The following is a 25,958-nucleotide window of genomic DNA, read 5'->3' as shown; positions in this document are numbered from 1 at the left end:
ACAATGTTCCATAGATACCATGCTTCATCAGGCAGGAATGCATCTTTATCTTTCTTTTACAGCATTCAGTTAGTTTTGTGTGAATTAGTTTTGTGTGAAAAATTAAGTAAATTTTGTTTTTTGTGTTGGGAATGGACGAGATTAGCATGGCAGTGGAATCAGACTTCAGTGCTATACAAAGCCAAAATGCTGAAAATGTTGGGACTCTTAAAGAAACAGAAAAACCTAGAAATACTGAATCTGGCAGCATTTGTAGAGACAGCACACTTAACAAAATGTTTCTGTGCTAATGCTTTGCAAGATTGATAGCCTGTGCTTTGCAGCTTCGCTCCAGTATCACTTATGCTTTACGTGAGTTTGCTGCAATTGCTTTCTGCAAATAAAAACAAATCAAAATTAACTTAGGGTGTAGGTTTGCTCGCTGAGCTGTAGGTTTGATATCCAGACGTTTCATTACCTGGCTAGGTAACATCATCAGTGGCAACCTCCAAGTGAAGCGAAGCTGTTGTCTCCTGCTTTCTATTTATAGGTTTGTCCTGGATGGGGTTCCTGGGGTTTGTGGTGATGTCATTTCCTGTTCGCAAACAAACAAACAAACCAATGGCACACCCTTGGGATCCCCGCTATCAGGATTCATAGCAGAAGTGGTAATGCAAAGACTAGAACAAACAGCCCTACCAACCATCAAACCAAAAATCTGGGTCCACTACGTAGATGACACCTTTGTCATCACAAAACGAAACAAGATAGACAAGACATTTAACATCATCAACAACACCCTCACAGGCATAAAGTTCACCAAGGAGGAGGAAACTGACAACAAACTCGCATTCCTGGACATCACAGTTGAAAGAAAGGACAACGGAGAACTACAACCCTGCATATACAGAAAACCGACAAACACTGACCAAATACTTAACTATACCAGCAACCATCCCAACACACACAAACGAAGCTGTATCAGAACACTATTCCAACGAGCCACCTCACACTGCAGCACAGATGAACTTGGAAAAACAGAGAACCACCTATACAACGTATTCAAGAAGAACGGATACTCAAAAAATACAGTCCGCAGATTCCTCAAGAACAAACCACGAGAAGCAGACCAAACACAGCCAGAAACCCTAACCACCTTACCATTCATCAAAAGTAGTTTCAGAAATGACAGCCAGACTACTAAGACCCTTCAGAATCCCAGTAGCACACAAACCCACCAACACTCTCAAACAAAAACTAACAAACTTAAAAGACCCAGTACAACCCATGGACAAAACCAACGTTGTCTACAAAATTCCATGCAAGGACTGCCACAAACACTACGCAGGACAAACAGGAAGAAAGTTAGCCACCAGGATACACAAACACCAGCTAGCCACAAAAAGACACGACCCTCTCTCCCTCATAGCCCTACACACTGAGAAAAAAATCATTTCGACTGGGACAACGCATCTATCCTGGGACAGGCTACGCAAAGACATGCCAGAGAATTCCTAGAGGCCTGGCACTCCAACCACAATGCCATAAACAAACACATTAATCTAGATACCATCTATCAACCCCTCAGAAACCTTCACTTGGAGGTCGCCACTGATGATTTTACCTAGCCAGGTAATGAAACGGCTGGATATCAAACCTACAGCTCAGCGAGCAAACCTACACCCTAAACCTCAACCTGAGCTACAAACCTTTCCAAATTAGCTCTCTAAACTAGAAATGTGCCAGTTTGCAGGTCAGAGGCGGAAAATACAGCCATTCCTCTTAATCCGCGAAATTACCTTTTGTGAATCTGCCTACCTGCACCAAAACATAAGTAACCAATTAACCAACATCCACCAGCTAAAGTTGCATATTCGCGACCACTTCCACAGCAAAAATAATTTTAAGCGGTAAGCAGCTGTACAACCCATCACCAGAGATGCTCCAAAGCAAACATTAAGTGGGAGTACCCTCCCCTAGCCTGCACTTGAGTATCTCAGCATCTCCATCTCCCTCTCCCTCCCTCCCCCTTCTCTTGCATTAACTCATTAAAGTTTGTTGTGCACACCTAACTCTCACCCTCCCCCTTCTGCCCTTGCGTTACTGTGATGGCTCCCAAGTGAAATGGTCATTGTAGTGTGCCTATGCGCAATGGTCAGTTAGTGCTGTAGGCTGTGGGTTCAGCATCAATGAGTGTACCATATTCTATAAATATTCTATTTCAGTATTAACTTAAGGTCAGTAACACTTATTATTTTAATCCAAAAATAATAGGTGAAAAATTATAATCTTGGTGTCCAGGAACCTAACCCTATTCTTAACCATAAGTGTTTAAGCTCTGTACTCATAAATTTATCATTAGCAGGGGTTTTCAGGAACAGCACCTTTGTGGATACAGAGGCATGACTGTATGTACATAGTTTTTTTTAAAGAATTGAATGAATTAGATAATTTGGGCAACTAATATTTTTCACATTCTTCTAGACAATTTCAAAATGCATCAACTGTACCACATAACAGCAAATTATAGCACAGTGGCTCAGTGGTTAGCACTGCTGCCTCACAGCGCCAGGGACCCAGGTTACTGGGATAGGAAAGGGTGGGATGCTATTCGGAGATGCAGAGTCGATCGGCCAAATGACCTCTTTCTGCACTGTCAGGATTCAATCAATAAGCACATCGACCTGGACCCAATATACCAACCACTGCAGCGGACAGCTGGAACTGACAACCGGAAGCGGCAGATTCAAGCCACTACAAATGCCGGAGGAAAGATCACAGAAGCGCTTCACAGGAGGCTCCCAAGCACTGAGAATGTCACCTAGACAGGGGACGAAACGTCTGCAACACAAATTCCCAGCTCAGCGAACAGAACCACAACAACGAGCACCCGAGCTACAAATCTTCATATAAACTTTTGAAGTCTTGACACTTTCTCATGCTGCTTCTTGTAAGGACACTCCTGTTATCTCAGTTCCGCCTTCTCCATATCTATTCAGACCAATGCAATCTTCCTACTAGCACTTCGATCTGTTTCCCTTTGCTTTGTTCTACAATTCCACCTTCTGTTTGATGAGGCCTTTGTTCGTCCAATCTATTGCATCCACACTTGTTCTTCATAATTTCCGCTCAGTTCTAAACCATAATGTTGTTTGAATTCTTTCACAGAAGTGGGTGTCACTGGCTAGGCTCATCCCCACTTGTGCTCGATATGGTAGTCATGAGCTGCCTCCTTGAACCACTGTAGTCCTTGTTTTCAAGAAACAGCATTTTTACCGCCTTCTGGCCTCAATGTTATTTAGCAATTTTTGAAAGTAACCTCTAGCCTCATTTTGTTTTTTCTTTGGTTTGTTTTCTTTTGTTTCACTCCTGTTACCTTGGCCTTTGAACATTAGCAATTTAGATACAATTTTTACTTGTCCCATTACTATTTTGTTTGATTTTTGGCGCCACGAAGCCTTTTGTCATTAACTGCTTTTCGCAGCCGCTGCCAAGTTGCTGAGCATTGAGTATTTTTTTAATAAAAAGCTTGGGTGTGCATCCAGGTGCCATTACAATAATAGAGCAGTTTCCAAAGAATTCAGACCATCCATGACAGGTTAGAACTCGTGCATTGCACCAAAGTAGTGCTAAGGTTGGGCTGATGCAAGATGTTTCTCCACTAATCTATTTCTTCTTCTGAAGGAACTCTGACAAACTTTAGTACTGGCTTCATTACTACTTTAGTAATTTGAGCATTTGATTACATTTCTAATTTGTTTTTGAGGGTTGGTGATGTTTTCTGTCTGATTTAAGGATACTCCAGGCAAAAAGCATGACACTAATTCAGCATCTACAAAGTTTTGTCGAAACGTTTTTCAACATAAGATTAATTTTTTTCAACATTTTTAAATGGATAATCTAGATTTCTTGCACTTAGCAACACGTGAAAGTGTGACTACTTGTAATAAATATGTTGTAGACAGGCCTATCGTCTTGAGTTCTGAAATTTTTAGCTTTTTATGTTTGCTACATCTAAAGACATAAGGTTTTAATATTTTATCACTTTAGAAAAGCTGGACTTTATTATTCAGAATTAATTTTCAAAACCGTGATATCTTGACTCGAATAAAAATGATTGAAAGCTTTCGCAGTACTACTTTGCCATATGATTTTATACTGACCTTTTAGCACCTAAGCACTTTTTACATTAAATGTTAATGTCTTTTTTATTCATTCCATGGGATGTAGCCCATGTAACACATACAGACCAAATATTTATCTACAGAAGCAATTATCCCAACACCCACAAACAGAGCTGCATCAGGTCATTATTCCAACAAGCCACAACACACTGCAGCAATCAAACTACAAACAGCAGAAGAAGGATACCTATACAGCGTATTCAGGAAGAACGGGTATCCAATAAATGCAGTCTGCCGATTTCTCAACAAGAAACCCAAACAAGCAGACCCAACAAGCCCAGAAACTCTAGCCACATTACCTTGCATCAAAGACCTCTCTGAAATGACTTCCAGGCTACGCAGACCCCTTGGCATCATGATAGCCCACAAATCTACGAACACACTTAAACCGGGGCTAATGAACGTAAAGAACACTATACAAGCAACTAGCAAAACGCATGTCATTTACAACATACCATGCTAGGACTGTAGTAAACACTGCATCGGGCAAACAGGCAGAAAACTAGCCACCAGGATACGTGAACGCCAACTAGCCATCAAAACACGTGACCCACTATCACTAGTATCCTTACACATAGACAAAAAACAACACAACTTTGATTGGGACAGCACATTCATCGTAGGACAAGCTAAACAGAGACACGCACAGGAATTCTAGGGGGCCTGGCTATCTAACCAGGACTCCATGAATAAACATATCAATTTGGACCCCATCTACCATCCTCTGAGGAAAAAGAACTAGGAATGATATCACCCACCTTAAGAAACCAAGACACGTAAATAGAAAGCAAGACATAACACCAGCACTTCACCGGAGGCTCACTGATGATGATACTTAGTATGGTGACAAAGCATCTGAAAACAACCTTCTATCTCAGCGAGCAAACGTACAACCAATGCGCAAATGGCAGTTAAGAGTCACTCGAGACACTGTGCAGTGTGATTGCATGTAGGTAAGAAATGCATAAGGCTGGCGGATTTCTTTCCCAAAGGTCATTTGTGAACCAAATGGGTTTTTTCAACAATTGCCAGTGGATGTTTGGTCCCCTCTAGGCCAAGTTTTTATTCAAGACTTTTCTTTTTATTGAATTCAGAATTCGCCACCTGCCATAATGTGATTTCTGGTCCCTTGCTACTTGGTCTTTGTGTATAAATGATATACCTGGTTATAATTAGGCAATTACAGGAAATCCAAAATCCTTGTTAAAATTTTGAATTCATGTGGACGGGGTGGTACATAAGCAACAAGTTTACTTGCCCGTGTTTGACCTGATGCCATGAAACATCATGGGGTCCAGAATCAATTTTGAGGACTCTTAACTGCCTCCTGACTGCATACAACTGTGCTGTCAGCTATGTATCAGGGATGGTGATGATCATAGTCATACTCTCAGGCTCTTACAATTTTTGCACCAAACTCCTGCCCCATCCCCAGATTTTAATTAGGGGGGATTGGCAGCGTCAAAAGGTCTGTATTTGCTGCTGTTAGTGCCCGGCAGTTCATTCTGTTTCAATTCCTTTCTGGGACCTTTTTAAATATATTTCAATTGAGCAACTTACTGAGCCATGCAAGAGTCAACCACATTTCTGACAAACTAGAGTCCCATGGAGGCTAGGCCAGATTAGGTTGTTAGCAAACTAGATTTTTGTAATGCTTGATAATTGTTATGTGGTAATTATAAGATTTCTAACTCCCAGATTTTCTGTATTCAAATTCTATCAGCTTCTGTGCTGCGATTTGAACCCTGGTTCCAGAGCATTTTTGTGTCTCTGGATTACTAGTCCAGCAACTACATCACTACACCATCTCCCCTCACTCCCATTGCTGATCATAGTTTCCCAATTTTTAACCAGAGAGAATAACGGTTTTTAACAAGTTACTTGACAAATGGTCACCCTTGGCTCAGTGACAGGATTTGTGACTAAATTTGGAGTGTTATGGGTTCATGCTGAGCTCCAGAGACACAAGTGTATATTCTAAACTGACATTGCCAAGAGACCACTGCATGGTTAATCCTATTTTAAACAGATACAGATGCAGGTACACATTAAATATACTTTTTTTAAAACAAGGAAAAATAGAGTTATCAATAGCTTGGCCAACATTTATTTGTCAGTCAGTATCTGTGAAAAGGTTAACATATTTTTATCATTGGGATCTTGCAGTTTCCTGGATTCCTCCATTGCAATGGTGATTGTACTTCATGAGTAGTGTAGGACTTTCTGACATCCTGAAACACACAATCAACCATTCAAGTCTGTTCTGCTATTTAGTTGGATCCTGATTCAATGCCATTTTACTTGCTGTTGATCCAAATTCCTTTGATATCCTATCTTAGTCTAGGAATCTTGGCTGTGATTGATCAGTTTGACCCAGCCTTCACTTTTGGTGGGTGAAATTCCATATTTCCACTAGCCTTTGTGCAGAACAGAAATGTTTGACTTTACACACGAATGTCCTAGGCCTGAATGTAAATTGTTTTTTCGTTACCTTTTCTCTTTTGCTCTTAAAGAACTCCACATATGTTTATAAAGGAAGTTGTGCTGACTGCTGAAGTAGTCATCTCTGTGATTGGATACATGCTTTTTACGTAGCTGTTCTTTAGATTTGGAGATAAAATTATTACTCTGCAATGTTTAATTTAAAACATTTTTGAAATTTTATTTATTCGGGGTCCCATAGACTATTCCCGCCATTTTTATCTTTCCCTTATTATTTCTTACCTCCACAGGTCTGGATTTTACATCTTCTAATCCAAGATCAGGGGCAGCATGGTCGCTCAGTGGTCACCACAGCTACCTCACAGCACCAGGGACCCGAGTTTGATTCCCGCCTCGGGCGACTGTCTGTGTGCATATTCTCCGTGTCTGCATGGGTTTCCTCCCACAATCCAAAGACATGCAGGTCAGGTAAATTGGCCACACCAAATTGCCCATAGTGTTAGCTGCAAGAATCAGGCATAAATATCGAGTAGGGGAATAGGGCTGGTTGGGTTACTCTTTACAGGGCCGGCATGGACTTATTGGGCCAAATGGCCTGTTTCCTCACTGTAGATAATCTAATTTAATCATTTATTTTTATCAAAGTTATACCATCCCATTTTAACAAAGCCATGCCATCATCCTTTGCTTCCAACTTGTCCTTTAAAAAGGTATCCTTTTGATATCACTGAATGTGTGGTTGCCCGCTTTGATCTCCTTGTACCCATGTCTCTCATTTAGCTTTAAAATCATACCCATTAACCTCTTCTTGCACCATTAATGTTTTGTTCCAAAAACTGTACACAAGCCTTCATTTTGCTTTTTTTCCTTTTTTGTTCGTCTCGTTGACCCTATATACTGGTGTTTTTCTGTGTTTGTAGGCTGCCCCTTCTGGACCCACTCTGGTATCATTCCAACAACTACCCTGCAATGCTGCCATATCCTTCTGCATTGTAAGCCAATGCTTCCTTTCTTCCCTTTACCCCTTCTCTAATTAGGTTGAAGGCCTCCGAACAGTCTAGTTATTCAATTCACCAGAACACTGATCCTAGCACTGTTCAAATAAAGCCCACCATTATACCTTTCTGTTCTACTATTAATGTCATTACTCCAAGAACTGAAACCTGTTTCACCCACATCAATCTTTGAACCACATTTAAGCATTTAACTCCTTGACTTTATTTACCATTTGCCTGTGATTCAGTTAGTAATCCAGGGACTGTTATCTTAGAGGTGGTTCTTTTTATTTTAGCTTCTAACTGTTCAAATTGATGATTAGATTACATTACAGTGTGGAAACAGGCCCTTCGGCCCAACAAGTCCACACCGACCCGCCGAAGCGCAACCCACCCATACCCCTACATTTACTCCTTACCTAACACTATGGGCAATTTAGCATGGCCAATTCACCTGACCTGCACATCTTTGGACTGTGGGAGGAAACTGGAGCACCAGGAGGAAACCCACGCAGACACGGGGAGAACGTGCAAACTCCACACAGTCAGTCGCCTGAGGCAGGAATTGAACCCGGGTCTCAGGCGCTGAGGCAGCAGTGCTAACCACTGTGCCACCGTGCCGCCCACGGTGAGGCTGAGGCATGGAGATCCTGAGTGAACTGGACTAGACCTATAAGTACGATGGCGACAAGAGTATGTCAGAGACTTTGAAATTTTGCAGCAGTAACTCTCCTCACTCCCTAAAGCTTGTCTTCCACCTGCAGAAGTGCGATGGAATAGTCCCCACTGGCCTGGAAAGGTGCAGATCCAACAACACTCAAACTTGATCCCATCCAGAACAATGTAGTAAGTTTGAGTGGCATCACATTCCCAAGCATCCACTCCCTCCACCACCAAAACATTAGCAGCAGTGTGTAGATGGATTGCAAAAACTCACCAAAGTTCCTGAGTCAGTATCTTCCAAATCATGACCACTCGCACAGAGATTTCATGGGCAGCAGATACATGGGAATGTCACGACTGCAATTGCACCAACTCTGTAATGGCATTTCCTTCAGTAAATGGTCTGCAGCAGTTTAAGAAGGTCACTCCCCACCAACTTGCCAAGCGTAACTAGGAATGGCCAACAGAAGTTGGCCCAGCCAGCAATGCCATCATCCCACAAATGAATTTTTAAAAAAATTTCAGCGCCTCATTCCTGATTTTGTCAATGTTGACAGCACCAAAATGATCAATGCTTAGGTTTTACTTCAGCCCCAAGGAGACTTCCTTATCCTAGCATCATGCAGACAACACAGCCTTTGGGACATGCACCCATGGCTGCAGAGAACACTATCTAACCCCTAATTAGGGGAGGTCATAACTCCGTGATATGATCACTAGATCCAGTTAACGTTCTGGGGAGCTGGGTTGGAATCCTGCCATAGTGAATTGTGGATATCGAATGCAATATTTTTGTAGTAGTGAATTAAGAGTTTAAAGATGACTGTGAAACCATTGTCAACTGTTGGAAGTACACATCTGATTCTTCCTTCAGGTGAAAAACTGCCGCTCTTGCCTTGTTGGCCACCATGTAACAACTTCAATGTGGCTAACTCTTAATAAATAAAGACTGACAGATCACCTGCCATTGACCTAGACCACAGAAATGACGACATGAAAAGCAGTCCTCCTCCCTAATATTTGGAGACTAATGCCAAAACTAGGTCTGCTGCCTCTCCAACTAGTCAACCATCAACCTGACATGGTCCTACTCAGGAAATTGTACCTTACAGGTAATGCCCCAGACAGCGCTATCACCATCACGAGATGTATCCTTGTAGGATAGGCTCAGCAGAAATGGTGGCATATTGGTATAGAATCTGGAAAGAGTTGCCCTATGCATCCTGAACATTAAAATCCAATGGCAGCAGGTCAGTTATGGGTAAGGATCACATGCCATCCTTCTTCAGCTGATACATCAGTATTCCTCCATGTTGAATAGCACTTGGAAGCACCAAGGATGCAAGAATGGGAGATTTCAATGTCCAGGAGTGTTTTGGCAGCAGCATTATGATCAAGCTGGTTAAGTCCTAAAGGACATAGCTGCTGGACTGAGTCTGCAGCAGGTGGTTAGAGAACCAACAATGGGGAAAATCATGGGGATCTCATTCTCACCAATCTGACTGCCATCAGTGCATCCGTCGATGACAGTGTCAATACAAGTGACAGTCACACTATGGAGAAGTCTCACCTTGCATCTTGTCGTGTGGCACTGCCACAGTGCTTAATGGGACTTAGAACAGATCTAGCAATTCATGACTAAGCACCCATCACGCCCTGTCAACTATCAGCAGAATCCTATACCAACACCATCCATAATGTCAGAGTTTGACATATCCCCATTCTGCCATTTCTATCAAGCCAGAGGGTCAACCCTGGTTCAATGAAGGAGCAGCATCAGGCATACCTAAAAATAAGGTGTCACTTGGCGAATCCACAAGAGATTTGCTTGCCACATACTATAAGCAGCTAGGGATAAAGCTAAGCGTTTCGACAACCACCGGATCAAAGCTAAGCTCTGCAGTCCCACAATATCAAGTTGTAAGTGGTGGTGGAAAATTATGACTCGCTCACAAATATACCCATCCTCAATGATGAAGTTCACGTTAATGCAAAGGAACAGGCTGAGGCATTCCCAGCAATCTCCAACTGTGAGTAATAGTGGATAATCCTCCACCTCCAGAGTCCCTAGCGTCACAGCTGCTGGGCACCTCCCTTCCCCCCACCCTCCAAATGATGTCATGTATGTATTTGATCAAGTGTGGTATCAAGAAGCTGTAGCAAAACTACAGTCAGTGCTCATCAGGGGAAAGCGGTTTGGTTAGCGTCATACGTGGCACAAAGGAACATGGTTGAGGTTTCTGAACATCATGTCCTGGTCGTCTCTGCAGGATTTCCTCAGGGTATTTACTTTTAATCAGTCTGTTCAATGTTATAAATGCCTCTGGACCACTTGGCTGAAAAGTATAGTTGGTCCAACGATCTTCAACTGCTTCATCAATGACCCTGCCTCCTCCATCAGGTCAGGAGTGGGGATGTTCACAACGTTCAACACTACTCATGACTCAGACGTTTAAGCCACATGTATCCAAATATACAAGTTTTGGGCAATATCTCGGCTTTGGCTAAAAAGTGACTATTGGCATTCGTGCCCCACCAATGCTAGGTATTGACAATTTCCAGTAAGAGAGAATTTTAATCATTGTTCTTTTGACATTCATGGCATTACCAACACTGAACGCTGCCAACAGCAACACCGCCCCCCCCGACATGCACAATTAACATCCCACGTGTTACCGCTGAACAAACATCTCTCCACGTCCAGGAGGGAGTGACTGTTTGTGGCTGTGATGTCAGTCCAGCTGGCTGCTTTGCCTGGTTAGCGTCAAGCTTCTTGTTGGAGCAGTGCTCATCCAGGCAAGTGAACAGTATTCTGTTTCCCTCCTGACTTGTGCTTTGTAGATGGTGGGCAGGCCTTGTGGAGTTAGATGAATTATTTCTGGATGATTCCTAAACTTTGACTTGTTCGTGTAACCACTGTGCTTAACGTGACTAGTCTAGTTTAGCTCTTAGTTAAAGCACCTCTCCTTTTATCTCCCATTCGCTACTTTGAACCTTCAGTTCCAGATTTTCCATTATCTACTTAACCAAAATTCCTCATTGCTGGAAGAAAGTTTGTGAATTTTTTTGCCCCTGAAGTTAGGATCCATTAACGTGAAACAAGTCATTTAGTTCAGCTATTTGTGTCTTGTAAATGCTCAGTAACAGTTTAAAAGACTGAAGTTTTAATGCAAATGTGCACCTTGTAAAATAGTGTAGCTCTGAGTTCATGTTTTGAGGATATCATCTGAAATATTATATAATTGACTGGGCATTTTTATACTTTTAACTTTATATTTAAAAAAATTCAGAAAGCCAAAACTCTTGCTAATGCAACAGAAACCAGAGTTAGAGTTTAATTACTTTGTGAAGTCCCGTGATCCAATTTGTGGTAAGCAGTAAAGCTATTGAATTTGGACACCTGACAGCGAGGTTTACTAGGAGAAACTGTTTTTGCCCTTTCTCTCTTCAGCTGAAATCCCTCTCTTCAAAGTTTAAAAGTTGAAAACTCATTGGAAGAACTGCTACTCGTTGTGACCAGATAAAAAAAAGTTAGCTAGCTCTGCCTGATGAAGAAAAAAATGACATTGCCTAATACCTTGTGAACATTGTGGCTTTAACTACAGACCAACTTTTGGTCAACCTTTGAATTTTATTCTAAATTTAGCTTTTAGTTGGTGACAGCATTTAAGTGTTTATTTTTGTTTTTAGTAACCTAGAGCTTGCATGCTTGCTTTTTTCTCAAGAAGACTAGTTGTGTATATACACTGCTAACCTTTTATTAATCTTTTGCCTGAGTAGACTTTGCTTACCATAATCTAGATCTTTATTAATAAAGGTACAAGGCTGACTAATTGCTGATACTGAGCTAATGTTGCAAAGTATGTCATTGGCAATACAGAACATTACGTTGCACTACAGGCCCCATCATCCATCGGTACGCATCATTTCCCCTTTTTATAGTTAAACTTTGCTGTGACCATGAGCAGTTGAAGAGTGGGAAGGAAAAAAAACTGCGTCACCCCTCCGAATGTGCTCATGATAATTTTGCGTATTTCTGTAGTATCAGCAAGGTGTTAACTGCAGACAGCATTAACCAAATCAGATGGCCCCCACCAAGAGTTAGAATTATAATGTCACTGGAAAATATATAAAATGAGTTGTATCAGATTGTTCTCAAGCATTTGACATGTTATTTTAAGTTGTCCAGTTCAGTTTTTTTTTGTCTATTTCTCTTTTGATCTAAGCAGGATGTGATTTGTTTGATTATGTACATAATTTAGATTACATTACATAATTTAGATTACATTACATTTAGATTACATTACATTAGAGTGTGGAAACAGGCCCTTCGGCCCAACAAGTCCACACCGACCCGCCGAAGCACAACCCACCCATACCCCTACATTTACCCCTTACCTAACACTACGGGCAATTTAGTATAGCCAATTCACCTGACCTGCACATCTTTGGACTGTGGGAGGAAACCGGAGCACCCGGAGGAAACCCACGCAGACACGGGGAGAACGTGCAAACTCCACACAGTCAGTCGCCTGAGGCGGGAATTGAACCCGGGCCTCCGGCGCTGAGAGGCAGCAGTGCTAAGCACTGTGCCACCGTGCCGCCCACATAATGTTGGGATGGAAAATTTAATAAAGCATTCCTTAACTTTGTTTAATTTTTCGCCAGAGTATTTTAATCTTTTAGGGAAGGAAGTTAATAAAATTCATCCAAGCTTTGTCTTTTGATCTGTTTATATACATTTTTTTTGTATTGTCTTTTTACCTGGAAGAAAATGCAAGAAGGTGGAATATGGTGGGAAAGTGGTTTTACTACTCATCTGTTAGTTAAAGTTTTACATAGCCTGAGGGTCTGCATTTTAAAATGGATGGTTATAATTCCAGTCATTTTAATTGTCATGTGGCATTCCAGAGGAAAAGGCTAATTACACCATCCCTGACTGGAAAATGTTACTGGAGTGGGAATTTGGTCTCCAATTTCCAGTCTGATATTTCCGTGACGAAACTAGATTGGCATTCAGAAATAAAACCAACCTACCTTGTACTGTAGGGAAAAATGGGATTTTCTATAAAAAGATAAGTTGGGAATTGTTGGCTTCTTGAGTCAGAATTTCTAGAGACTTCTGCGAGCAAGTCAACAGGCCATATTTAAAATGAATCTACTAAACCTCAGATTTGCTAAGAATGTCAGCAAATAATTATCAAATCAGTGCATATGATCTGATCGTCAGTTGATGCACAATTCAACAATATTGCAAATCAGTATAGGAAACACTAATTTCACCTTACCAAAACAAAAGAGGCTTGGATTGCGAAATTCAGTAATCAAAGATGCTTCTGTTTTATCCAAATGATTGACTATGTAGTCAATGAGCAATTGAATGTGTGTGTCATGAACAACAGGATATTATAAATATTGTGGTTACAAGAACAGGTTTAGAGGTTTAAGAAGCCTGGATTGCCTCCTGATGCCCCAAGGCATGTCCATACTTTCATATTCTTAGTCACTAAGGCTCCACCCAAACTCACAAGTGTTGCAGATATATAGGAAAGTGCAAGTTAAAAAGCCAAGTATTGTGGGTGCTGGAAATCTGAAACAAACACAGAAAATGTCGCAGAAACTCAGCAGATCTGGCAATCTTTGGGGATAGAGAAACAGAATTAACATTTTAAGCCTGAATTGACTTCAGGAAAAGAGACGTCAGGCCTGCAAAGTTTCAACAGTATTTTGTGTTTTTTCCACATGCAACATCCCTGCAAACCACTCACTATCCAGACCTGGGAATACATTGCTGTTCCTTCAGTACCAGGGTTAAAATCCTAGGGCTCTGTCTAAAAGCATTATGGGTGTATCTACACCACATGGACCTCAGTGGTTAAAGAAGACAACTCATCGTCATCACTTCAAGAGCAACTAGGGATTCACAATAATTAGTGGCCTTGTCTGTGGTGCCCACGGACGATGAATGATTTTTTTCTTAAACAAAAATCCTTGTGGGTTGCATTTGCAGAGGGGAAGCAACCTTAATAGGTGCTTATAATGGGCATCACTAATTTGGAAGATGTTTAGCATTCCTATTAATCAACTGAAGAACACATTTCAGTGCAAAATAGGAGTCCAAGTAGGATGCTGTTTACAAAACCTGATTGCTGGAGTAACAGAAATGCTCTACATTTCCTGTTCTCTGTGCATCAGTAGGGTGAGGGTTATTCCTAAAGTTTTGAGATAAATGCTTCTCATGGATGAACTGAGGCTGTGAAGACAAGAAATCCATAAACAAGATAGCTGATTAAAGGAAATCTACCCAACTTTGAACAATTTTTAGTTTGTAACGATTAGGGTGGTAAATGGTCAAATTTAAACCAACTGCAGGTGAAAAGGGAAACTGAGCAAATATAGTGACAGGATGTTGAGTTCACCATTTAATTTGGCCTAGGTGGGATTTTCCGTAGATAAGGATGTGGCTTTGGTGAGTGCTGAAACTAATCTGACCAATGTACAATTGAAGGAAATTGTGACTCATCAGTACCTTGATGTCAGGCGGGCAATCTTGTGTGTGTGGACATAGAAACCTTTTCGTAAAAATCCTACTTAGTTTATTTTATAACTTGAATATAGATTGGGAGAAGCAAAATACACACACATAGAATTTTTGAAAAATTCTGTCTTTTTTAATTATGATTCTGGAATAGCTTCAAACACTAATTGAAAGAGTTCTGTAGTTTTAGCCAGGAACCTGTACTGGGCAAAAACTTTGAGGGAGTCAGATGTATAGTAAGGAAACAGACCCCTCAGTCCACCCTGACTAGATATCCTAAATTAATCTAGTCCCATTTGCCAGCGTTGGCCCATATCACCCTAAAGCTTTGGTTACCTCCGATTACAACAGGATCTGGACCAGATGGGCCAATGGGCTGAGAAGTGGCAGATGGAGTTTAATTCAGATAAATGCGAGGTGCTGCATTTTGGGAAAGCAACTCTTAGCAGGATTTATACACTTAATGGTAAGGTCCTAGCGAGTGTTGTTGAACAAAGAGACATTGGAGTACAGATTCAAATCTTGAAAGTGGAGTCGCAGGTAGATAGGATAGTGAAGAAGACGTTTGGTATGCTTTCCTTTATCAGTACAGGAGTTGGGAGGTCATGTTGCGGCTATACAGGACATTGTTTAGGCCGCTGTTGGAATATTGCATGCAATTCTGGTCTTCTTCCTAGCAGAAAGATGTTGTGAAACTTGAAAGTGTTCAGAAAAGATTTACAAGAATGTTGCAGGGGTTCGAGGATTTGAGCTATAGGGAGAGGCTGAATATGCTGGGGCTATTTTCCCTGGAGCATCAGAGGCTGAGGGCTAAAGGTTTACAAAATCATGAGTGGCATGGGTAGGGTAAATAGACAAAGTCTTTTCCCTGGGATTGGGGAGTCCAGAACTAGAAGGTATAGGTTTAGGGTGAGATGGGAAAGATATAAGAGAGACCCAAGGGGCAACATTTTCACGCAGAGGGTGGTACGTGTGTGGAATGATCTGCCAGAGGAAGTGGTGGAGGCTAGTATAATTGCAACATTTAAAAGTTAAAAATCTCACAACACCAGGTTATAGTCCAACAGGTTTAATTGGAAGCACTAGCTTTCGGAGCGCTGCTCCTTCATCCGGTGGTTGTCTGAACTACCTGATGAAGGAACAGTGCTCCGAAAGCTAGTGCTTCCAATTAAACCTGTTGGACTATAACCTGGTGTTGTGTGATTTTTAACTTTGTACACCCCAGTCCAACACCGGCATCTCCATATCATGACATTTAAAAGGCATTTAGATGGGTATGTGATTGGGAAGGGTTTGGAGGGATATGGGCCGGGTGCTGGCAGGTGGCACTAGATTGGGTTGGACTGAAGCGTCTGTTTCTGTGCTGTACATCTCTATGACTCACTTCATGTACCCATCCAGATGCCTTTTAAATGATGTAATTGTACCAGCTTCCACCACTTCCTCTGGGCAGCTCATTCCATACACGCACCCTCTGCATGAAAACGTTGCCCCTTGGGGACAATTTAAATCCTTCCACTTCCACCTAAACCTATGGCCTCTAGTTCTGGAGTCCCCCAACCCAAGGAAAATACTTTGTCGTATTTGTTTGTCCTATTTGTTTGTCCTATTTATCCATGCCCCTCATGATTTTATAAACCTCTAGGTCACCCCTCAGCCTCTGATTCTCCACGGAAAACAGCCCTAGTCTATTCAGCTTCTCCCCATAGCTCAAACCATCCAACCCTGGCAACATCCTTGTAGGTCTTTTCTGAACCCTTTCACAACATCCTTCCTTTGGGGAGGGATGGGGGAGTGGTGGGAACCAGAATTGCACACAATCTTCCAAATGTGACCTAACCAATGTCCTGTACAGCTGTGCACTACACCTCTAGTTTTGGTGTCATCTGCAAACTTACTAAGTATATGTTCTCATCCGAACCATGTAGAAAAAAGGCAAAAAGCAGTGGACTCAGCGCTAATCCCCATGTCATGCCGCTGGTCAGAGGGCTCCTGAAAAGCAACCCTCTCCACCACCACCCTCTGTCTTCTACCTTCAAGGCAGTTCTGTATCCAAATGGCTAGTTCTCCCTGAATTCCACGTGATATAACCTTGTTAACCAATCTACCATGAGGAATCTTATTGAGAGCATTACTGAAGTCCATATAGATCACGTCCACTGCTCTGCTCTCATCAATCCTCTTCGTTACTTAAAAAAAAACTCAACCAAGTTCGTGACTTGTCCTTAATGCTAATTTGGATTCTTCTTAATGCTATTTTCCAAAAGGTGGGGAGTGATGCCAGTGCAACTACAGAAGATGGACTGTTCTACGTAGCCAATAAAGAGACAGGCATAGCTGGGGCCCATATGGGTGCCCATGGTGCTACCCCTTTGGTCTGGAGGAAGTGGGAGGATTCTTATTTCTTAGTTCCACCCAAATAACCTCCCTGGATGTATTCCCAGAAATATCCTTCTTAAGTACGGCAATAAATTATCCTTATCAAAAATGCCACTTCCCCTCCTCTCTCTCCCCTTTCTATCCTTCCTGTGGCATTTGTATCCTGGAACATTAAGCTGCCAGTCCTGTCCATCCCTGAGCCATGTTTCTGTAATTGCTATGATATCCCAGTCCCATGTTCCTAACCATGGCCTGAGTTCATCTGCCTTCCTATTAGGCCTCTTGCATTGAAATAAATGAAGTTTAATTTACCTTGTTCTTTGCTTTGTTCCTGCCTGTCCTAACTGTTTGATTTGCTCTGTTTCCCAGCTGTCAGTCTCCGACTGATCTCTTTCCTCACTATCTCTCTGGGTCCCACCCCCACCCCCAATAAACCTTACCAGTTTAAATCCTCCCGAGCAGCTCTACCAAATGTCCCTGCCAGTATATTATTTCCCTTCCAATTCTGGTGCAATTTGTGCTTCTTGTACAGGTCAATTCTATCCCAGAAGAGATTCCAATGATCCAAAAATGTGAACTATTCTCCCCTGCACCAGCTCCTCAGCCACACCTCCATCTGCTCTACCCTCCTATTCCTACCCTGACGAGCTCATAGCACCGGGGATAACCCAGATACTACTAACCCTCGAGGGCCTCCTTGTTAAATTCCTGCCTAACTTCCTATATTCTCTCTTCAGAATCTCATCCTCTTTCCTTCCTTTGTCATTAGTTCCAACGTGTACAATAACCTCCTTCTGGGGCCACTCCCCTTTGAGAATATTCTGCATCCTTGATCGTGGCACCAGAGAGGCAACACACTTATGATTTCTTGTTGTTGACTGCAGAAAAGCCTGTCTGTGTCTCTGACTATAGAGTCCTCTATCACAATCAATCGCATGAAACCTGGCATACCCCTCATTGCAATAAAATAATTGAATTGAAGTTATTGTATATTTTCAAGTTGTTATTGGCCAGAAGGTAGGTAGATAAATGATAAGTGTTCACAATAAATTGGGCCCAATAGATTTTTCGATCCAAAGCTAAAAAATAGAAAACATAACCAGTTAGTTTTGTGCTAAAGATTACTTTCCATCAGTTATTGGCCAAGCTAACTCAGTTCTTTTAGATTTTGGGTGTTTATGACAGCAGTTGCATAACTGATAAATTTTGAAGTAGTTTATTAAGCTTAAGAGGCAATAGTTTCAATATTTACATTTTTAATTAGAAAAGGATGACCGTTTAGGATGGTTGAAGTATAGGTAAGTTGTCATTGACCCAGAGGCCCATAGAGAGATGAGTGTTGGTGGTTTAACTTGAGATCACCATGCCTCAGGCAAAGGTCAATGTTGAGAAGGTTGGGTCTTCATGGTGACCTCAGTTCACTGATACCAGGGGATGAAAAGGCAGTTAGCATGGAGTGTGGTGATTTAACATTGTGAAGGCAGCATCTACTGTAGCTGAAGTGTTTGGAGCTCTTCCTTGAGTTATCTTAATATCTTTTGATCCATCTTCCTTTACAAGGTTGTCCACTATAAGGTCTGACTCAGAGCATTTGTTGATGATCACTGTGTTTTTGGAGCTGGCAATCTACACTGTATCAATGAGTACTGGATGACTGTACACAGTTTTTGATAAAATGTTTGACTCTTTGCTCTACCTTCATCTGAAGTTTAGTTTTCATTCTTTTTGGGAACAAAACATTTATTTTCCTAAATACTACTTTAATAAAGGGTACATATGGGTGCTAATATTTATTTGAAGCTAGATTACGAACATTGTAACCTTAGCAGTATTTATTGTCACTCTCCTTTTGTCATTTTGTTGAAAATTGTCTGGGGAAAGTAATAACTGCTGTAACAAGAATTACATGAGATTTCATGCTGCACAGGAATTACTAGAATGTTTCTGTTTTCAAGGGACCACAAGTTCCAGCATTTCTCCAAGATAATAGACAATAGGTATAGGAGTAGGCCCTTCGAGCCTGCACCACCATTCAATATGATCATGGCTGATCATCCTTCATCAGTATCCTGTTCCTGCCTTATCTCCATAACCCTTGATTCCACTATCCTTGAGAGCTCTATCCAATTCTTTCTTAAATGAATCCAGAGACTGGGCCTCCACTGCCCTCTGGGGCAGAGCATTCCACACAGCCACCACTCTCTGGGTGAAGAAGTTTCTCCTCATCTCTGTCCTAAATGGTCTACCCTATATTTTTAAGCTGTGTCCTCTGGTTCGGCACTTCCCCATCAGCGGAAACATGTTTCCTGCCTCCAGAGTATCCAATCCTTTAGAGATGTTGCTCTCTATCTTTACTTTCTTTAAAAGCAGAAGTTAAATATAGTGCTGTTCTCTTCATATTGAAAGACTCGGGTGTAGGACATTGGTTAGGCCACTTTTGGAATATTGTGTACATTCTGATGTCCCTACTATCAGAAGAATGTTGTGAAACTTGAAAGGGTTCAAAAAACAATTTACAAGGATGTTGCCAGAGTTTGAGTTATAGGCAGAGGCTAAATAGGCTGGGGCTGTTTTCCATGGAGCATCCGAGGCTGAGGGGTGACCTTAGAGAGGTTTATAAAATCATGAGGGGAACGGATAGGATAAATTGATAAGGTCTTTTCCCTGAGGTGTGGGCGTCCAGAACTAGAGGGCATAGGTTTAGAGTGAGAGGGGAAAGATATAAAAGGGACTTAACGGGCAACCTTTTCACACAGTGTGGTGCGTGTATGGAATGAGCTGCCCCCACTCCGCCCCCACCCCACTCCGGCCTATCACCCTCACCTTGACCTCCTTCCACCTATCGCATCTCCAACGCCCCTCCCCCAAGTCCCTCCTCCCTACCTTTTATCTTAGCCTGCTGGACACACTTTCCTCATTCCTGAAGAAGGGCTTATGCCCGAAACGTCGATTCTCCTGTTCCTTGGATGCTGCCTGACCTGCGCTTTTCCAGCAATACATTTTCAGCTCTGAGTATATGAATAAGAAGGGTTTAGAGGGATATGGGCCAAATGCTGGTGAATGGGACTAGATTAGTTTAGGATATCTGGTTGGTATGGATGAGTTGGACTGCAGGATCTGTTTCTGTGCTGTATGTCTCTATGACTCTATATAGAACCTCTTGCAATCTCTGCATGTCTAAGTTCTTTACAACTGATTAATTACCTTTTGAAATGAAGTTACTGTCAGCCATCGAATCATGGAAAGCAAGGCAAGATCTCTCAAAGTATAAGGAACCAAATGACTAGATATTCTGATTTGTTGATGTTGTCAAAGGAATAAGTATTAGTCAGAAAAGAATCTGTCATGAATAAATCTCTCTAGCAGCAAGCAGCTGAGTATCTAAAGTACTGTCGTTTTCTCTAAAGGCAGAGTGCAATGGAGGCTGGGACGCTAAATTTATTCAAGGCAGAAATTGATAAATTCTTGATGTCACAAGAAATTAAGGGCTCCAGGGAGAATGCGGGTAAGTGGAGTTGAAATGCCCATCAGCCATGATTGAATGACGGAGTGGACTCTGGGCCGAATGGCCTGACTTCCTATGTCTTATGGTCTTATGCTTGCATGGGAGGCCATCTTTGTTTGAATCTTTTCCTGTTAATTGAATTCAATTAATTTTGCAAAAGTAAGTACTGCAGATGCTGGAGATTAGAGCCAAGAGTGTGGTGCTGTGCTTTTCCAGCACCAGACTCCTAGCTCAATTAATTGTGTACCTACTAAACTTTTTGTGGCTATTATTGAAATCTTAAGTTTCTGTTGAATTTTATTTAACTGCCTATGTGTCTAAGCTATATCTGCAAATTCCATGATTTTCTGTTTTCATATCGTCAACAGCATTAACAGTCACGAGTTTACAGTGGTTCGCATCCACCTGTGGTACCACAATTGCATGAAGTAAATGCTGTCTACGTTTCAAAAGCTAGGGCTTCCAAATAAACCTGGTGTTGTGTGATTTTTACCTTAGTCTGCTCAAGGCTTTTAATAGTCTTTTGTTCCTGGCTTCTCACTTCCCCTTTAATGCTATTTTGTCATTGTGCAAGAAGAATATTTTCAACTTTTGATCTCATCACCTCTTGGACTGTGGCATCTTGTCTTTTTTTGACTTGTAAAAGTATGCTTCTGAGCTCCATCCTTGGACAGTGTGTGGCATCAAGGAACTCTAGCAAAACTGGAGCCAGTAGAAATTGGGAGGGGGAAACTTTCCTTTGGTTAATGTCATACCTGGCACATAAATGGTTGTGGTTGTTGGAGGGCAGTCATCTCTGCTTCAGGATATCTCTGCAGCAGACATTCAGACTAGTGTCGAGGCCCAACCATCTTCTTCTGCTTATCAGTGCCCTTCCCTTCATCATAAGGTCAGAAGTGGGGATGTTTGAACAATGTTCAGCACCATTCATGAAGGCTCAAATACTGAAGTAGTCCACATTCAGATTTAGCTGCATTGAGACAATATTCAAGCTTAAGCTGACAAGTGGGAAGTAATATTCATGGCACTCAAATACCAGGCAATGACAGTCTCCGATAAGTAAGTATCTAACCTTCACCACTTGACACTCAATGGTATTGCAATTACTGAATCCCCCACTATCAACATCCTGGGGGTGACCAATAACTGAGAATGCAACTGGATTTGCCAAATAAAAACAGACTATAAGAGCAGGTCAGAGTCAAAGAATATTGCAGTGAGTAACTGACTCTCCAAAGTCTGGCCACTGTCTGCAAGTCTAAAACCAGAACTGTGGTAGATTTTTCTATGATGCGGGGTTGCACAAGAACACAATCATCATATTATAGAAGAACTACATGTAAGTATGGAATACTGGGCATAAAATGGCTGCCTTAACCGCTTACCTTTGACTCCACATGGAATTAATTTATGTAGTCTTTATGAGAACAAAATTAAGTAAAGAGCTTCATGAAAACGTATTTTCATTGCTGAAGAGCATGAGAAGTTAGAGTTCAGCATGTAACGAATATTGTTTGCTTTTTAGCTGATCATACCAGTTTGTTTTTCTAATTAAATGGAAGTGAAGTCTGAAAGAGTATTGAAACAGTTTTTGAGAAGAGCATTCTGCAATTCAGTGCTTCATAAAATTCAAAAGAAACCCATTTACAGAATTATCATTTAAAACTTGTAACTAAACACAAATATTTAGTCTGCTTGATTGCACCCTGCCACTGAACTGTAACAACTCACCAAATTTATTAAAATGCTCCTCATCTGTGAATTTCACTACTAAGGTGAGAGCAGAAAATTCATAGTAACGCTCACACATTCAAGTTATAATATCTTGCCTCCAGCATAGATTGTCTTTTCTTTATTGTCACTGGAACCATCTTCTGGAGTTTCCTGTCAAAACCAGGGCTGCAGCAGTTAAAAGACCCACTCTACTTTACTCGCTGAATGCTGGTGAATGAGTGTGATGTCTCCAGCACCTTCTTAGTTCCTGAAGAAGTTGAGTTTTAAAAAGAATAAAACTAAATCTCAAAATGCATGTGATTTACCACTGTTCTTTCCAACAAAAACACTTGAAAATAAAAGGATAGTTTGCATCCTGAACATTCACTGAGTTATTAAATTTTATGCAATTAATGTGAAAAACCAAGGTTTTCTTCCTCTTACCTATTTCCCCCAAATATGTCCAAATTAAAATTATTTTTCTCATAAATATCTCCATAGGCTCACATTGTCTATGTCTAATATCCATCTTATAGTTTCCCAGTCTTTCAATCCTGTTTATGACATCTTGTATACACTTTTTGTCTTATTACAATTGAGCATTTTGCTGGTTGACGTTTTCTGGATTCCATGCTGAAAATCCCCGATGTCAGTCTTGCCTCAATGTTGGCATTCTGCTTCTGAGTCAGAGGCAGCCATTCAAGTTCCAACTCCGAGACAGGTGCACAACCCATTTTGCTATTTCAGTGAGTGAGGGAGTGCTCGGCTTCAGAGCTGTCATCTTTTGGTTGAGGCATTAAACTGACACCTTAGAGCAATTCTCGCTTTTTTCCTGACTAATAATTTATATTATTTCCTTTAAAATGGTTTAACTGGTTTCTATTACATTGTTTGTCGGACTTAGTTATGCACACATTGACTGATTGCTCTGGATCTCTGCTAAACAAGTAATTACATTTCAATGTTATTGAATGACATATTCCAGAAGGTGTTATACAACTGCAAACTTTTTCTTGCCTCTCTCTGCCATCCACTCCCCTTCGAGATGCTTAAAAGTAGCTGGTGGAACTTTCGGGTAATCCAACTATATCTCCATTACCACCTCGTCCCTTGGCAATTTAGGAACTGTGTGAATGTTTTTTTTTTGTTGCTTTATGGTAGCTGCTTATTTATGTTATACACTTTATTCAGTCAATTAATTAGAGATATTGCATTGGTTTCACTTTTTTTAACTACTTCAGGAGATCTCTGCACACTTGATGTCTGCAAAGCCGCCTCAATTATTGAAATGTCAGTAAAGAGCATTCTACCTGTAATTCACTTATCAAATGTTCTTGTCTTCAATTTTATTTGTTAATTCAATATCTTGAATTAAGTATTGCAAGTAAAATTGACCACTTTGCTGTTAAAATGGGTATTCTGTTACCATATTCATTGTAAATTGTTAAAATTGCTTTGATACTTGTCTGATAATACCTGATGCTATACTCGGTTCTATAAATCAGGATTTCTCAACTAGTGGTCAAATGGGTTGTTGGTTTGTGAAATGTTTCTAAAGAGTCCTTCAAAAGTAACTAAAACAAACTATTGCTTCTTCCATTATCTCAGTCTACCATTCTCCTGACCAGTGTTCTTTGCCTAACTCACTTTTCTGAGCGAAATGTGGCCAGTCCGTCGTTCAGTTTACTCAGTCGTTTGGTTTTACATCATTCATCAGTATGTGGAGGTTACTGGTGGGTTTATTCGCAGGATAGAACCAAAGGGTCTGTTTCCATGCTGTATATCTCTATGACTCTATGACTGGGCAAAGTGATCTGGTGCAGAGTGGTGTACACCTGGATTGACCTATTTGAAGTTTTCATTAGCAGCAATGAAAAGCAGATTTCCTCAATTTATTTAAGAAACAAAGGCAAATGAATCAAAATAGCTTTCTGTAGCTATGGAGTGAACAGAGAAGTGCTTCCTCTTTGCACTTGTTCATTCCGTTGGGTCATTAAAATGTGGAGCTGGAAAAAGCAGGTCGAGCAGGAGAGGTGATGTTTCAGGTGAGATCGATCAGAGTATCAGCAATGCTGATACAGGACTCGTTTCTGGTCAGAGCTGGCATTGTTTATTTCTGATGTGAAAGTAATGGAAAAGAATAAAATTACATTGAATTTGCAGTTATTCATTGAAGGCATTACAGACTATCCCCAGGTTGCAAATGGGTTCTGTCTTGAGTCCATTTGCAAATCAATTTGTCTGCAAGTCGCAGAACAGTGCAAAGGACAATCACCTCCTAAGAAACAGTGCCAAGTATCTGAAAAGAAGAGTATTTCTTAGTTATATGACACCAGGGGCTCCAATGCTGCATACTAAGGAAGGGTTTTATTAAGACCTTGACAGCCCTGTTTGCAGGAGGCAGCCTCATCCTCTGATCCTACCTTTCAGTTTCAACCTCTTTCAATTACTGCCCGGAGATTTGACACTGGATTGTCTAGTCATATTAAGAAAAAAGATAAGTCTATATATTTAGTCTATATATTTAAGTGTGGCAAAGTTTTAAAGAGGAAAAGTATTCTTGGGGGAGGCAGGGTCTGCATAATTTTTATAATGTCACTTTGGAAGCTGTGGAAGCAAAAATGTTAATCATTGCTGTAAGTGATTTTTGTAGCTAGTTCTAATCAGATGCATCCTCGTTAGACAAACAGGAACCACCTAGACGTGGTAGTTAAGTGGCAGTTAAGTGGCAGTAGTTGCAAATTTAGAATGTGGGTAAATGCTGTGTGGTGGCTTAATGGCTAGCTCTGCTGCCTCACAGCACTAAAGAAACAGGTTTGATTCCAGCCACAGGCAACTGTCTGTGGAATTTGCACATTCTCCCCGTGTCTGCATGAGTTTCCTCAAGGTGCTTCGGTTTCCTCCCACAGTCAAAAGATGTATAAGTTGGGTGAATTAACCATGCTAAATTGTCACATAGTGTCCAGGAATGTGTAGGCTGGGTGAATTAGGCATGGTAAATGTGGGGTTATGGGCTTAGGGTGGGGGAGTGCGTTTGGTTGTGTGGAGTCCGAATTAGAATTCAACGACAGAGTTTATTGTACAAAGAAACCAGAGTTCCGGGGGAAAAGAGACATCCAGCAGCATGGCTGTCAGCTGCGAGCCTTCTCTCTCCCTCTGAGCACGTCACGATATTTTATATATTTCATGGTATAATGGTTCAGATATCGAGTCTTTGTGCAGCATTGTATAGAAAACATTACAGAGTCATTGTCAGTTTCAGCAGCTATGCAGAAATCCATCGCTGCAGTAGTTGGTCGTGATTGTTCTTCCTTAGAAAGAAGATCGTTTTCCATTACTGCAAATCTTACACATGTATTAAAACTTGTATACAAGCAGTCTCGGGTAGTTAGCATTTCTGTTGAAGGTCAGTATATGTTACTGATGTGTATTCTCTCCCCCATCGGCCTTAGACTAACTATCATGTTCTGTGTCTGTTGTGCTGGTATCCTGTTGGCCTCAGGCAGTGTCTGTGTATGCTTCTCTGTACTTTTCCACGTAATGGCTCAGCGGCCATCTTG

At 41.2% G+C, this 25,958-nt stretch overlaps 1 protein-coding gene across 3 annotated transcripts in view; it reads left to right on the top strand.

The window, feature by feature from the left end:
• The window catches only part of LOC122550082 (integrin beta-1-like), an 82,239-nt gene that overhangs the window by 16,060 nt on the left and 40,221 nt on the right, over positions 1–25,958 (top strand). The window contains exon 1 of one of the 3 annotated variants that reach the window (XM_043690609.2): positions 20,609–20,685. The exons of 1 other annotated variant lie outside the window; for it this stretch is intronic. In XM_043690609.2, coding sequence (XP_043546544.1) covers positions 20,680–20,685 — 6 coding nt within the window. In that variant the 5' untranslated portion in view covers positions 20,609–20,679. Of the gene's footprint in view, positions 1–20,608; positions 20,686–25,958 lie in introns of those variants that run through there. One more of the 3 variants, XM_087987522.1, reaches the window with a different exon arrangement.

This window comes from Chiloscyllium plagiosum, unplaced genomic scaffold (assembly GCF_037043375.1).
Source record: "Chiloscyllium plagiosum isolate Xiang-an unplaced genomic scaffold, Cpla_swu_hap1 HiC_scaffold_5, whole genome shotgun sequence".
NCBI lineage: Eukaryota > Metazoa > Chordata > Chondrichthyes > Orectolobiformes > Hemiscylliidae > Chiloscyllium > Chiloscyllium plagiosum.
The sequence above is the reverse complement of the archived record's forward strand: the minus strand, read 5'-3'. Positions and strand labels throughout refer to the sequence as shown.